Source organism: Scyliorhinus torazame, chromosome 8, assembly GCF_047496885.1.
Source record: "Scyliorhinus torazame isolate Kashiwa2021f chromosome 8, sScyTor2.1, whole genome shotgun sequence".
Taxonomy (NCBI): Eukaryota; Metazoa; Chordata; class Chondrichthyes; order Carcharhiniformes; family Scyliorhinidae; genus Scyliorhinus; species Scyliorhinus torazame.
Window position 1 is genome coordinate 58,673,012 of NC_092714.1, and position 15,256 is coordinate 58,688,267.

The 15,256-nt window shown below is 51.2% G+C and overlaps 1 protein-coding gene across 4 annotated transcripts in view; it reads right to left on the minus strand.

Annotated features, from left to right (window-relative positions):
- Nucleotides 1-15,256, minus strand: part of cd247 (CD247 molecule) — a 195,375-nt gene that overhangs the window by 42,718 nt on the left and 137,401 nt on the right. For all 4 annotated transcript variants that reach the window (XM_072513681.1, XM_072513684.1, XM_072513682.1 and 1 more), the window contains exon 2: nucleotides 927-1,030. In XM_072513681.1, the coding sequence (XP_072369782.1) occupies nucleotides 927-1,030 (104 nt within the window). The remainder of the gene's footprint in view (nucleotides 1-926; nucleotides 1,031-15,256) is intronic.

Below are 15,256 nucleotides of genomic sequence, written 5' to 3' on the forward strand. Positions count from 1 at the left end.
AAAGGTGAAATTCGAAAAATCTCCAAACATTCTGATTAGATTTTGAGTGATAATAAATAAGTATTTTCTTTCACGAGTGCTATCTTGGGTCTGTAACACAATGTAAAAAGAAGTATTTTTCTGCTAAAATGAATGTGCTAATTGTTGTTGACTGATGATGAAGTCCCGGGTCTACTTGCTAGCTTGTCAGAGATACGAACCTGCACCTGGAAGAGAACAAAATGCTCCCATCGATGAATGGGCAATCATCCCCTTTTTGTTTTGACACAAATGTACTTTTAATCTGTATGGGTTTTGTTAGTTTAATGCTCGGGAAGAGGTGAAGCACTGAAACCTCAGGATAAATGCTCTTTGTGCACTAGTAATTGCCACAGCTGCCTTGGGGGGGAAAAAAGAAATCAGCAGGACTAAATCATGCTGCAATAAAGCAGGAAAAATGAAAAATATATCTAATTAAAAAAGAATGCTTTATGTGTTTAGGGCCACATTCACATTGTTTGAAACATCTATACAACAATTGGAGGAATTGAGGGTGTTTACTATTACATTTTAAATATTCTTTGCTATGATGTCTTGTTTCAAGTTAGATGACAAAATTCACAATACCAAAAGAACCAGCGAGCCTCACTACCCGGATAATTTCATCAAGGAATCACGGGCACCGTGTTCTCCTACTCAGTGCTGCAGCACATCAACACCTAGATTGTGACATCCACTGGGAATACTGCACATGAATCATGGGAGCGATGTCGATTGATTTTCTCTCCATACATTTTGAACTAGTACATTGTCTGTCCATTAGAACAAATTTACAATGATGCTGTAGAATGACCTGGAGACATGTGCACTGTTCTTCGTTTCTAACAAATATTTAATTTATGGTTCCTGTAAAACTCAACAATAACATATAATGGCAAATGACTTACCCTCAGTTTGAGGTAGAGAGCGGTGATTATAATCCCATACACAAAGAGAATTCCATCGAGAATATAACACAATTTAGGGTCACTCAGCTCCATAACGTACGCATCTGTCGAAATGGCAAACAGTAAGCCCAGTCAGCCATATTTTCAAGTGTTTTTTAAAATATTAATTGATATCTGGAACCTTCGTCACTAAATATCCCCAGTATCCTGTCCATGTTAAGCTTGTAACAGATTGAAATACATTTGCGAGTGCATTGAATATTAAAGCTAACTTGAATGTGATGATTGTTCACACAGTATCAGATGTTATCAGTTGATCATAGTGATATAGGGAACTCTGGTTAAGGCAACGTACACAGCAAGATACAAAGTAGATGGCATTTGGCATTTCTACAAGTAAGTTAAAAACAAGGAGGATTGTTCATGAAAATGCTCTTTGCCATGGGGCAGGCTTGATGGACCAGCTGGTCTTTTCCTGCCCATCCAATTTGTATACATGTATTTCCATGTCCATAATTTAATCTGCTTCTGCCCTTGCATTATCCTGTCTGCTGCTGAGACCCTCATTCACCCTCATCTGTTCCGAACTTTTCCAGAAGACTCTCCCATATTCTATAAATTTACACTTATCCTAAACAATTCTTTTTTTTTTGGAAACATTTTATTGAGGTATTTGTGATTTTGTAACAATGACAGAGGAAACAGTGTACATACAAATATAAACATAGTGCAAAGACCGTCTTCCTCCCTCACAGGTCCCACCTTAATACAAACTAATCTAAACTAAACTAGACCCTAAACCATCCCCCCTCTCGGCTGACAGTTAATTCTCTCAAAAGAAGTCGACAAACGGCTGCCACCTCCGGACGAACCCTGACATTGACCCTCTCAGGGCGAACTTGATTTTGTCCAGACAGAAAAAGCCAGCCATGTCAGTTAGCCAGGTCTCTGACTTTGGGGCTTTGAGTCCCTCCAAGCTAATAGTATCCGTCTCCGGGCTACCAGCGAGGTAAAGGCCAGAACGTCTGCCTCTTTCTCCTCCTGGATTCCCAGATCTTCCAAAACTCCGAAAATCGCCACTTCTGGACTCGGTGCCACCCTTGTTTTAACACCTTGGACATGACATCCGCAAACTCCTGCCAGAACCCCCTAAGCTTCGGGCATGCCCAGAACATATGAACATGGTTCGCTGGCCCTCCTGCACACCTGTCTTCTATCCCAAAGAACCTGCTCACCCGGGCCACTGTCATGTGTGCCTGGTGAACGACCTTAAATTGTATCAGGCTGAGCCTGGCACATGTTGTGGATGCATTGACTCTATTCAACGCATCTACCCAGAGACCATCCTCTTTCTCTCCTCCTAACTCCTCTTCCCATTTGTGTTTCAGCTCCTCAGTCTGCGTTTCCTCTGACCCCATGAGTTCTTTATAAATGTCCGAAACCCTCCCTTCTCCCACCCATACTTTGGAAACTACCCTGTCCTGTAACCCCCTTGGTGGTAGGAGGGGGAAGGTTGAGACATGCCTGCGTAGGAAGTCCCGCACCTGCAGGTACCTAAACTCATTCCCTCCCGTCAATTCAAATTTCTCCTCCAACTCCCTCAGGCTGGGAAAGCTCCCCTCTATGAACAGATCTCCCATCCTCTCAATCCCTGGGCCGGGATTCTCCCCTACCCGGTGGGGCGGGGGGTCCCAGCGGGATGGAGTGGCGAGAACCACTCCGGCGTCAGGCCGCCCCAAAGGTGCGGATTTCCCCTAGGCCCAGGCCCTCGCCGGAGAGGTTGGCGTGCCGCCGGCCGGCAGGAAAGGCCTTTGGTGCCATGCCAACTGGGGCCGAAAGGACTTCGCCGGCCGGCGGAAGTCCGTGCATGCACGGGAGCATCAGCGGCTGCTGACGTCATCCCCACGCATGCGCAGGGGCGAGTGTCTCTTACGCGTCGGTCATGGTGAAGGCTGTGGCCGAGGCGGAGGGAAAAGAGTGCCCTCACGGCACAGGCCTGCCCGCAGATCGGTGGGCCCCGATCGCGGGCCAGGCTACCGCGGGGGCACCCCCCGGGGCCAGATCTCCCCGCGCTCCAGGACCTCGGAGCCCGCCTGCGCCGCCTAGTCCCGCCGGTGAGAGAGGTGGTATGATTCTCGCCAGTGGGACTTCGGCCCATCGCGGGCCAGAGAATCGCCAGGCGGGGCCCGCCGAACGGCGCAGTGCGCTTCCCGCCCCCGCCGAATATTCGGTGCGGGAGAATTCGGCAACCGGCGGGGGCGGGATTCACGCCAGCCCCCGGCAATTCTCCGACCCGGCGGGGGTCAGAGAATCCCGCCCCAGCTCTTTGCCATCTCCGAAACCCTCCATCCAGCCTCCCCGGGGCAAACCGATGATTATTACAGATTAGATACCAGAAGGATGCTCCTCCTGCTCCCACATGTTTCCTCCATTGTCCCCAGACTTTCAGGGCCGCCACCACTGCTGGTGGAGGGCCGTGCCAGCGGGAACGGCAGAGGCACTGTTACCAATGCCCCCAAACACGTGCCTGTTGTGTTGGGTGTTCTGGTTCACAAGCAAGCCAACAATGCTGGAAGTGGTGTAACGCTATTTTATTAACTGTTCAACTATGCTAACATACTGTAAACGTGGGTATAAGCAATACCAGCTTAACTGTGGACCCTTTCCTATCACTAGCTATGGTGAGGCACTCAGCACATGGTGACTGTCTGTGTTGCAGGCTGTGAGCTCTGTGCTCTGAGCTGGCTGCTGCTAGAATGAGCGGGAACTCTCCTGTCCCCTGTCTTTATAGTACTTGTGCTCTCACTGGTGATTGGCTGCGGTGTTATGTATGCTGGTTGGTCCTACTGCATGTCCATCAGTGTGTGTATGTGATTGCACCATAATGTACTGATGTATATTATGACACCCCCCTTTTTTACAAAGAACATGTGCCTATGTGAGAATAAATAACGTGTAATGAGTGTATCTGACCATGTGTGTGCAGTATTTACATAACTATGTACATGAGGCTAGTCTATATACACTGGAAGGTGCCTGGTGCAGAGAAAAGGAAAACAAGCTGTTACACCAACAACAAAACTAATAACGAATGCTATAAACAAACTAGTGAAATTCTGAAACAGGATGAAAGAACAAAGCATTGAGTCCAAAATTGTAAGGCTCATAAATCAAGTTTCCGAGGTGGGCGACGAATTCGGGTTGACCGCCTCAAGGGTGGGTCAGGAGCCACTGGCTGAGGATCGGGCTGGGCCACGGCCAAGTGAGGAGGATGCAGAGTATCCGGAAGCTCTACAAAGTCCAGGTCGGGGACAACAGGAGGGCGTGGCACCGGTGGAGGATCGCGTAGCGAGCGTGGAACCAGCCGAAGGGCACGCCGATTGCGGCGGCGAATGGAGCCATCAGGCAGACGAACCAGGAATGAGCGGGAAGCCACCAGCCAAAGAACCACAGCAGTCACAGACCAGCCACCCTCCGGAAGATGGATTCGGACGTTGTCACCTGGCACCAGAACAGGAAGATCAGTCACTCGAGCGTCATGCGCCGCCTTGTGCTGCGCGCGAGACTGTTGCATCCGCTGAAGGACCGGAGCATGGTCGAGGTCTGGGACGTGAATGGACGGTACAGTGGTCCTGAGGGTGCGACCCATCAGCAGCTGGGCTGGTGACAGGCCTGTGGACAGTGGAGCCGAGCGATAGGCCAGCAAGGCGAGGCAGAAGACGGATCCTGCATCAGCAGCCTTGCATAGGAGCCTCTTTACGATGTGGACGCCCTTTTCTGCTTTGCCATTTGACTGGGGGTGCAGGGGACTGGACGTCACGTGTACAAAGTTGTACCTGCTAGCGAAGTTAGACCATTCCTGGCTCGCGAAGCAGGGGCCATTGTCCGACATCACAGTGAGTGGGATGCCGTGAAGAGCAAAGGTCTCTTTGCAGGCACGGATAACAGCCGACGACGTGATATCGTGCAGGCGTACAACCTCGGTATAGCGGGAAAAATAATCAACTGTGAGAACATAGTCCCTGCCGAGTGCATGGAACAGGTCCACGCCTACCTTAGACCAAGGGGATGGGACCAACTCATGGGGCTGAAGGGTCTCCCGTGGTTGGGCCGCTGGAACCGCTGACAGGTGGGGCAATTGAGCACAGTGTTGGCAATGTCCTCATTGATGCCGGGCCAGTACACAGCCTCTCGGGCCCTCCGTCGGCACTTCTCTACGCCGAGATGACCCTCGTGCAGCTGCTCCAAAACCAGGTGATGCATGCTGTGTGGGATCACGATGCGGTCCAGCTTCAGGAGGACGCCATCAACGACTGCCAGATCGTCTCGAATATTATAGAACTGCAGGCATTGTCCCTTGAGCCATCTGTCAGTCATGTGGCGCATCACATGTTGTAGCGGGGGTCAGCCGCAGTCTCACGGCAAATGTGGGTTAGGCGTTCATCCGTGGCCGGCAGATTGGCGGCCGTGTAGGCCACATGGGCGTCGACTTGGCAAACGAACCCTCTGGGTCGGACGGAGTGGTGTCGCCCTGGACAGAGCGTCAGCTATGATCAGGTCCTTACCCGGTGTGTACACGAGCTGGAAATCGTATCTCCGGAGCTTGAGCAGAATGCGTTGTAGGCGAGGGGTCATGTCATTGAGGTCTTTTTGGATGATGCCGACCAGAGGGCGATGGTCGGTCTCCACAGTGAACTGGGGAAGGCCATACACGTAGTCATGGAACTTATCGACACCGGTCAACAGGCCTAGGCACTCCTTCTCGATTTGCGCATAGCGCTGCTCTGTGGGGGTCATGGCCCCTGTCGCATAGGCAACAGGGGCCCATGACGAGGTGTCATCTCGTTGCAGGAGCACCGCCCCTATGCCAGATTGGCTAGCGTCCGTTGATATTTTCGTCTCCCTTGCAGGATCGAAATATGCCAGTACCGGGGCGGTGGTCAGCTTGACCTTGAGCTCCTCCCATTCACGCTGGTGGGCGGGAAGCCACTGGAAGTCTGTTGTCTTCCTAACTAGGTTGCGGAGAGCCGTGGTGTGGGAAGCGAGGTTAGGGATGAACTTTCCTAGGAAGTTGACCATTCCTCAGAACTGGAGCACCGCCTTCTTATCCGCCGGCTTCTGCATGGCCGTGATGGCTGCCACCTTGTCCGCATCCGGCCGCACACCCAACCGGGAGATGTGGTCTCCTAAAAACTTGAGTTCGGTCTGGCCGAAAGAACATTTGGCTCTGTTGAGGCGCAGGCCTTTGTCTCGTATTCACTTAAAAACGCGTTGGAGGCAACTGATATGCTCCTGCGGGGTGGTGGACCAGATGATGATGTCATCCACATAGACGCGCACACCCTCGATGCCCTCCATCATCTGCTCCATGATGCGGTGGAACACTTCAGATGCTGATATGATTCCAAATGGCATTCTGTTGTAGCAGTACCTGCCAAATGGGGTGTTGAAAGTGCACAGCTTTCTGCTGGACTTGTCCAATTGAATCTGCCAGAAGCCCTTTGATGCATCCAGCTTGGTGAATATGTTGGCTCGAGCCATCTCGCACGTGATCTCCTCACGCTTGGGGATAGGGTAATGCTCCCGCATGATGCTACGATTTAAATCCTTCGGGTCGATACAGATCCGGGGCTCGCCGGAAGGCTTCTTGTCGCACACCATGGAACTGACCCAGTCGGTTGGTTCCGTCACTCTGGAAAGCACTCCTTGGTCCTGGAGGTCCTGCAGCTGCTGCTTGAGGCTATCCTTGAGGGGTGCTGGGACTCTGCGAGGTGCATGAACCACAGGCGTGGCGTCCTGTTTGAGCAGGATTTTGTATGTGTGGGGAAGTGTGCCCATGCCTTCGAAGACATCTCGGTGTTGAGTGATGATGGCACTTAGTTGGGTCCTGAAGTCCACATCTTGGAAGTCAGACGTGTCCTCTGGAGAGGGGGAACGTACGCGCTGCACGAGGTTGAGGAGCTTGAACGCCTGTTCGCCTAGCAGGGAGTCCTTTGAGGAGCCCACGATCTCGAAGGGTAGGGTGACTTTTCGCGAGTTGTGCGTCACCTCGAGTTGGCATGACCCGGTGGCGGGGATGACGTTACCATTATAGTCGACCAGTTAGCAATTGAATGGAAGAATTGTTGGTTTGACCCCCAGGGTTTGAAATGCTGACCATGCGAGGAGATTGGCGGCAGCACCAGTGTCCAGACGGAATCTGATCTGGGATCGGTTGACCGTCAGGGTGGCACATCACTCGCCGTCCGGATCAATGCTGTGCACCAACGGCGGCTGGTGCTTTCGATTCGGGGACAGCCTGTTCTTGGTTATGACAGTGACTCAAAAAGGCTCCCTGTCCTCGGTGTCACTGGTCTGCATGATGTCAGGGTCGGACTCGGTGAGGGTGGGTTGGATTGCCCGAACATTCCTGCGAGGCTGGTTAAATCGTTGTGAGTTGGCAGGCTGGGCTGCTCGACAGCAGGTAGCATAGTGGCCAAGCCTGCCACAGCGTAGGCACTGTCGCGATTTTGCAGGGCATTGCCGCTTTAAGTGGGTGGAGCCACAGTTGCCGCACGTCGTGACGTCAGTGCGTTCGTTGCGCCAGCGCACATGCGCGGTATGGTCTTGCGTGGTGTGGGCCTGCGCATCGTGTTCCTCCACGTCACCGTCCCCTCGTTTGGCGCGTACAAGCGCAGGAGGCCTCGGAAAGCACGCAAAATGGCTGCCCTCCTCCAGACTGTGGCCCGGGAGGTGTTCGATCGTTTGGACCCGTTCTGCCTGATGGGGCCTTTGCCGCGCCATTTCAGCTGCCTGTATGTAGGAGTACCGGCTGGTGGCATTCTCATGCAGGACACAGGTCTCGATGGCAGTCGCTAGGGTTAGTTGCTTAACTTTAAGGAGCTGCTGACGCAGGGCGTCCGACATGACCCCAAAAACAATCTGGTCGTGTATCATGGAGTCGGAGGTGGGCCCATAGCCGCAGGATTGCGCGAGGATGCGGAGGTGTGTTAAATAGGATTCGAAAGGCTCGTCCTTATCCTGCAAGCGCTGCTGGAACAGGTACTTTTCGAAGCTTTTGTTGACTTCAACACTGAAGTGTGTGTCAAATTAGAGGAGCACCGTCTTGTACTTGGTCTTGTCCTCGTCGTCCGCGAATGTCAGGGAGTTAAAGATGTGGATGGCATGTTGCCCAGCCGTGGAGAGAAGAAGGGCTATCTTCCTGGTGTCCGATGCATTCTCCCTGTCCGTGGCCTCGAGCAAGAGCTGGAAGCGCTGTTTAAATATCTTCCAATTTACCACGAGATTGCCAGCGATGCAGAGCGGTGGCGGTGGGTTGATGTTCTCCATGCGGTAGGATGCCGGAATGCTGAGAAGTTGCAGGCAGGGCTCACAAGTGCTAGATTGCGGCCACTCCTTGTACCATGTCGTGTTGGGTGTTCTGGTTCACAAACAAGCCAACAATGCTGGAAGTGGTGTAACGCTATTTTATTAACTGTTCAACTATGCTAACATACTGTAAACGTGGGTATAAGCAATACCAGCTTAACTGTGGACCCTTTCCTATCACTAGCTATGGTGAGGCACTCAGCACATGGTGAATATCTGTGATGCAGGCTGTGAGCTCTGTGCTCTGAGCTGGCTGCTGCTAGAATGAGCGGGAACTCTACTGTCCCCTGTCTTTATAGTGCGTGTGCTCTCACTGGTGATTGGCTGTGGTGTTATGTATGCTGGTTGGTCCTACTGCATGTCCATCAGTGTGTGTATGTGATTGCACCATAATGTACTGATGTATATTATGACAGTGCCCTTACATGATGCCGCCTCTACTCGCTGCCACATCGGCCACCACCACCCCCCCCCCCTAACCCAATAATAATTACTAACGTTCGGCAGCGCGGTCCTCCCGGCTACGTTCCACCTTTTTTACTCGCTGGGTCTTACCCGCCCATACAAAGCCAGAGATCACCTTGTTTACCCATTTAAAAAAGGCCCGTGGGATAAAGATGGGGAGACACTGAAAAACAAACAGGAATCTCGGGAGGACCGTCATTTTCACCAGCCAGTGATAGCAGGGGCATGTCCCACCTTCGGAAGTCTTCCTTCATTTGGTCTACTAGTCGGGTCAAATTTAACTTATGTAGCCGTTCCCATTCCCATGCCACCTGGATGCCTAGGTACAGAAAGCTTCCCCCTTCCACTCTAAACAACAACTCCCCCTCTCCTGTCGCCTCTCCTGCCCCCTTGCCTGGATCGCAAACATCTCACTTTTCCCCATGTTCAATTTATAACCCGAAAACTGGCCAAATTCCCCCAGAATCCTCAGAATTTCTCCCATCCCTTCTAGTGGGTCAGAAACATATAGGAGCAGGTCATCTGCGTATAACGAGACTCTGTGTTCCACCCCTCCCCGAACCAGCACCTTCCAGCCCCTTGAGGCTCTCAGCGCAATTGCAAGCGGCTCTGTGGCCAGCGCAAAGAGCAGTGAGGAGCGGGGCCTTCCCTGCCTCGTCCCCCGATGCAGCCTGAAATAGCCCAATGTCAATCTGTTCATCCGTACACTCGCCACAGGCGTCTGATACAGCAGCCTAGCCCAGTCAATGAAGCCCCGTCCAGACCCAAACTGCCCCAGCATCTCCCACAGATAGGTCCATTCCACCCGATCAAAAGCCTTCTCTGCGTCCATTGTGACCACTACCTCTACATCCCTACCCTCTGGGGGCATCATGATCACATTCAGCAGCCTTCTTACGTTGGCCGCCAACTGCCCACCCTTAACTAATCCCGTCTGGTCCTTCCCAATCGCATCCGGAACGCAGTCTTCTATCCTTGAGGACAAGATTTTGGCCAACAGTTTGGCGTCAACATTTAATAAGGAGAGCGGTCTGTCGGACCCGCATAGCTCTGGGTCTTTATCCCGCTTCAAGATCAGTGAGATTGTGGCCTTTGACATCGTCGGGGGAAGCCCCCCTCTCTCCCTTGCCTCATTAAATGTTCTCATCAGCAGCGACCCCAGCATCCCAGAGAACTTTTTATAAAACTCCACTGTGTACCCGTCCGGTCCCGGGGCTTTACCCGACTGCATGGCCTTCAGCCCTTCTGCTATTTCTTCCATCCCGATCGGGGCCCCCAGCCCTTCTACCAACCCTTTGTCCACCTTCAGGAGCCTCAGCCCCCCTAAGAATTGCCTCATCCCCTCCGGCCCAGCTGGGGGTTCCGACTCATACAGCCCGCTATAAAACTCCTTGAGCGCCCTATTAACCCCTGCTGAATCTCCAAAAAGGTTCCCATCTCTGTCCCTCACTTTCCCAATCTCCCTGGCTGCCTCCCTCTTTCTGAGCTTCTGCGCAAGCATTCTGCTGGCCTTCTCTCCATATTCATATATCGCCCCCCTCGCCTTCCTCAGCTGCTCCACCCCTTCCCTGTAGTTAACAAGCCAATCTCTGCCTGTAGCCTCCGTCGTTCCCTTAAAAGCCCTGCCTCTGGGGTCTCCGCATATTTCCTGTCGACCTGAAGTATTTCCCTTATCAGTCGGTCCGCCTCTGTTCTGTCTACCTTCTCCCTGTGGGCCCGTATCAAAATCAGCTCCCCTCTGACCACTGCCTTCAGCGCTTCCCAGACCATTGCAGCCGAGACTTCCCCCGTGTCATTAGCTTCCAGATAGTTCTGGATACATTTCCTCACCCACCCGCACACCTCCTCATCCACTAACAGTCCGACATCCAGTCTCCAATGCGGGTATTGGCCACCCTCCTTGCCCACCTGCATGTCATCCTCCTTGCCCACCTGTAGGTCCACTCAGTGCGGGCATGATCCGAGATGGTGATCGCTGAATACTCAGTGTCCACTACTCACGTCAGTAAAGCCCTGTTCAAGATAAAAAATTTGATCCGGGAGTACACTTTATGCACGTGTGAGTAAAAGGAGAACTCCTTGACTCTCGGCCGCCCAAACCTCCATGGGTCCACTCCTCCATCTGCTCCATCCCTTTAGCTCCTTTGCCATTGCTGGCACCCTGCCTGTCCTTGAGCTCGACCGGTCAAGCCTTGAGTCAATGACTGTGTTGAAGTCCCCCCACATGACCAACTTATGCGAGTCCAGGTCCGGTATCTACCCCAACATCCTCCTTATGAACTCCACATCATCCCAATTTGGCGCGTACATATTCACGAATACCACCGGCAGCCCTACCAGCTTCCCACTAACCATGACGTAATGGTCTCCCACATCCCCAACTATTCTTCCCGCCTCGAATGACACTCGCTTATTTATCAGCTTCGCGACCCCTCTAGTCTTGGAGTCCAGCCCCGAGTGAAATATTTGTCCGACCCATCCCTTCCTTAATCTAATCTGATCGGTTACCCTAAGATGCGTCTCCTGTAACATTGCCACGTCCGCCTTCAATCCTCTCAAATGCGCAAACACGCGTGCCCTCTTAACCGGGCCATTTAGCCCTCTTATGTTCCATGTGATCAGCCTGGTTGGGGGGCTTCTCGCCCCCTGCTCCCCCCTCCCATTCCGCCGATCAGCCATCACCTTTCTTGAACCAGTCTCCAGCTCACGCCCCGCACATCCGCAAGCCTGCCCCCAGGCAGCCTCCGTCCCTGACCTCCCTTTTGTCTCTATTCTCTAGATCCTCCACCTTCTCCTGGAACCTTTTCTGCTGGTCTCTCAGCATCCCCACCTCCATTGCTGTTTGGTGTTCCTCCTGCTCAGTCAGTGCCTTCTCCACTTTCTGGATCGCCAGATCTTGAGCATCCAGTCTATGTTCCAGCCGAGCAATGATTCCCTAATCTGGTCCAAGCATTCCTGTTTCTGCTTGGCGAAGCCCTCTTGTATGAACTGCATCAACTGCTCCGTTGACCGCTGGGTCGTTGAGCCAGGACTCCGGTCATCCGCCATGCTTTCCCCCGCTGCAGCTTCAACCCAGGCCTTCTCTGTTCGCCTATTTCTTCCTTTGCGCGCATTCCTGGTCCGCCTCTCCATGCACTGGTGTGGGACTCGTCCTCACAGTTACGTCCACTATCAATTTTCCAAGTAAAATCCGAGGGTGGGCTTTCCCTGGAATCAAGAACCTCGGAGGTGGAAGTCCCTCTGCTGAGGGCTGCCAACATATCAGAGTTTGGCAACTTTATAGAATAGCCGTGCCATCAGGGAGGTGATGGCTACTGCTGGTACGGCACTGACTTAAGGTCTAGTATCCTCGCCGAATACCAGGTCACTGTTGAGTGACGGGCGGGAAATGAGTTGCAGGGTAGGGTTCACAAGGGAGGGCATACAAGAAGGGTCAACAGCAAGGACAGGGGTGTGGTTCTCGACAGACACCTCGTCCCTAAGCCAGGTCCCTCAATTAGGGCAACGTTGTACTTTGTACTAAGTACCTTTGAATGAAGGACCTCCCGGGGAGGCCGTAAGCAGCCATGCACAGTTTTGCTTGTCATGTCCCCCACATGGCAAGCGCCCCCACCTGCCACCCAGTCCTTACCAGCTGGACCAGTCATATAAATACTGTGGCTACATGAGCGGGTCATAGGCAGTAAATTCTGCTGCAAGTGATTTAGCTCCTTATTTCCCAAAGCCACCCCACCATCTACAAGGCACGCCAGGAGTGTGATGGAATACTCTCCACTTTCCTGCATTAACATGCCACTTGATTGGCACATTATCCACTGCTTTAAACAATGACTCTCTCCAACACTGACTCATGGTGGCAGTGGTGTGTACCGTCAACAAGATTTGCTAAGGCTCCTTTGATAGCACCTTCCAAACATGATCTCTACCACCTAGTAGTATAAGGGCGGCACATGGGAACACCACTATTTGCATGTTTCCTTTTATGTCTGAATCATTCTGGCTTTGAGCTATATCACCCTTTCTTCACTGCCACTGGAGTAAAAGTCAGTGTTATATTGCGAGGTGATCGACAAGGCAGTGTTGAAACACGAAAGAACTAAGGCGAGCTATATACACCAGACAGCAAACCAAATACAACGGTCCTGTTCTCATGACTCCCGGGCTAACTCTAATCAAGTCCCAATGGTCAGAATCGTGCCTAAACTCCTGAAAGGCTTACATTCACCTGCTGTGTCCCCAAAGGCTCTAGGTCCGTCTCGTGGCCTGTAAAGTATTGACCTTTAAACGGTTCATGCTACCATATTACTCCCCCCTGAAGTTCCCTTTCAGATCCTTGTAATACAGAAACAGAAACACTCTCATATACGTGAAAAATAGTTACAGTAAAGGTGCTTAAAACAAAGTTCATAAGGTAAGTCTATCAGGTGACTTCCTAACTCTTGCCAAAGGTCTCAACTTGGCCACTGGCTTTTCCAGATTAAGAGCATGAGCCTTCAGCAATGGCAGGCGGATCAGTAGACTTCACAGGAGGTTGTGCTGACAACCACATCATCTCCCTCGGTGGCCCTTGAAGAATCCCCTTGAGAGGATCTCTCATCTAACACACCACTTCGGCAAGTGGTATGCTGATAACTGGGTCTGAGTCAACCTGCCTCTTTTCAGGGATGCCGGATTCGCTCCCCAGATGATCAGCATGCTTTCTAGCCTCAAGGCCCGTTAGGTCTATGACATAGGATACTAGCCCAGTCCTTTTAACAACTGTTCCAGGCAACCATTCCAGTCCTCCACCAATGTTCCACACATTTACTAAATTGTCTACTTGGAATGATCAGTCCTCCTTGGCTGTATCGTGACGGGTGTTCTGTGATGCTTGCTTAGCCTCCCAGACAAATTGTGAAACATAATGTCGAGCCAGGTCCTGGAGATGCCGAGGTTGTAGAGTTGTGGGCCACAAACAGTAAGTAATATAACTTTTTGTTTCTCTTCCGTCATTACTTCATTGGCAGTGAAAAAGTATCAAAGCCTTTTGACATATAGGCTCCAGATCAAATGGATCAATTTTCCCGACAGTGGTGTCACTATCGACCGCAGTCGATCATTTACTTTAATATTCTGAGAGAACCTTTTTTCACCAACCCCCCCACCCCGCATCCAAATTTTTGACGATTTCCTTTGACTAGTTTGTTTTACTCTCATCGCCAATGTTATAATGCGAAATGATCAATGAGGCAGCATTGTAACAGAAAAGAAGTTTATTGAACTAAGGCGAACTATATACACTGGATAGCACAACTAATATATACACAGGTCTTGTTCCCATGACTCCCGGGCTAACTCTGACCAAGCCCCAAAGGCCAAAATCGCCCCTAAACTCCTGATAGGCTTATGTTTGTGCGTTGTGTCCCCATAGGCTCTAGGCTTGTCACGTGGCCTGTGAAGTATCGCCCCTTAAAGGGGCCACGTTACCACAATATGGAACTTCTGTATTAAAAACACTGTGGTTGTACCTACACTGTGGACTGTAGCGGTTCAGGAAGGCAGCTCACTACCCTTTCCCAAGAGCAATTAGGGATGGGCAATGATTGCTGGAGCTGCTGGAAATGCACTCTTCTCAAGAACAAATAAAAAGTGATAAAATAGCTGTGACCACATGCCAAGCAGTTGGTGAGGGAACCCCATCTGCCCCACAAACACCGCCTTCCCTTGACATACCTGGAAATCAGGGCTATCACTTCCAACTCTGCATTTGTTGTTCTGAATTTTAAAAAGTGCTAACCATCTCCCTTTCTTCCTTCCCTTCTCTTTTCTGGTTGACTGGTGACTCCAGGAGTTGGGAGGAAGTAAACGGGAAGCCCCATGACGAAGCACAGGGACTAGGAAGAGAAAATTTGAGTCATCAAAGGAGTTCACTGGGATTGGAAACGAATGGTTTTGAACCACTGAAGAAGAGAGAGTGGGTCATCTAAACCTCAAAGGGGGAGGAAATATGTGGTGGAGCCCAAATTAAATTAATAATGAAGTGCATGTGGGTGTCTGCTGAGAGGAGGAGATCTGTGCGGATGTGTGGATTATACCCAAATGGCAAGAACCATTGCTTATCAGTATTATGCAAATTAAATTGATTTGGTTGTTTCCAGCCTGTGGTCTGTACATGCTTATTGACCCACCAGAACCAGTCTACAAGCATTGCGAGCATAGTGTTCACTTTAAATTTCTTCTTCCATGACAATTCAGCTTTTTCTTCCTCCTTTAATGGAAGACAACTCCGAGAACCATCCTCCTATATCTCACAAAATGTACATTACTCGAGTGTAAACCTCGGTGGTAAGTGCCAACAGACTATTCACAAGACCAAGCTTGCCCACACATAAGAATCCCAATCGGAATCACTGGATATTGCCTCCCGAAACCAGGAGTTTGTAGACTAATTGTGGCACCTTTACATTTGCCCCAGCTGAGATTTGTTGCATCAGAAAGTTTTGGCTCAGCAGTTAACT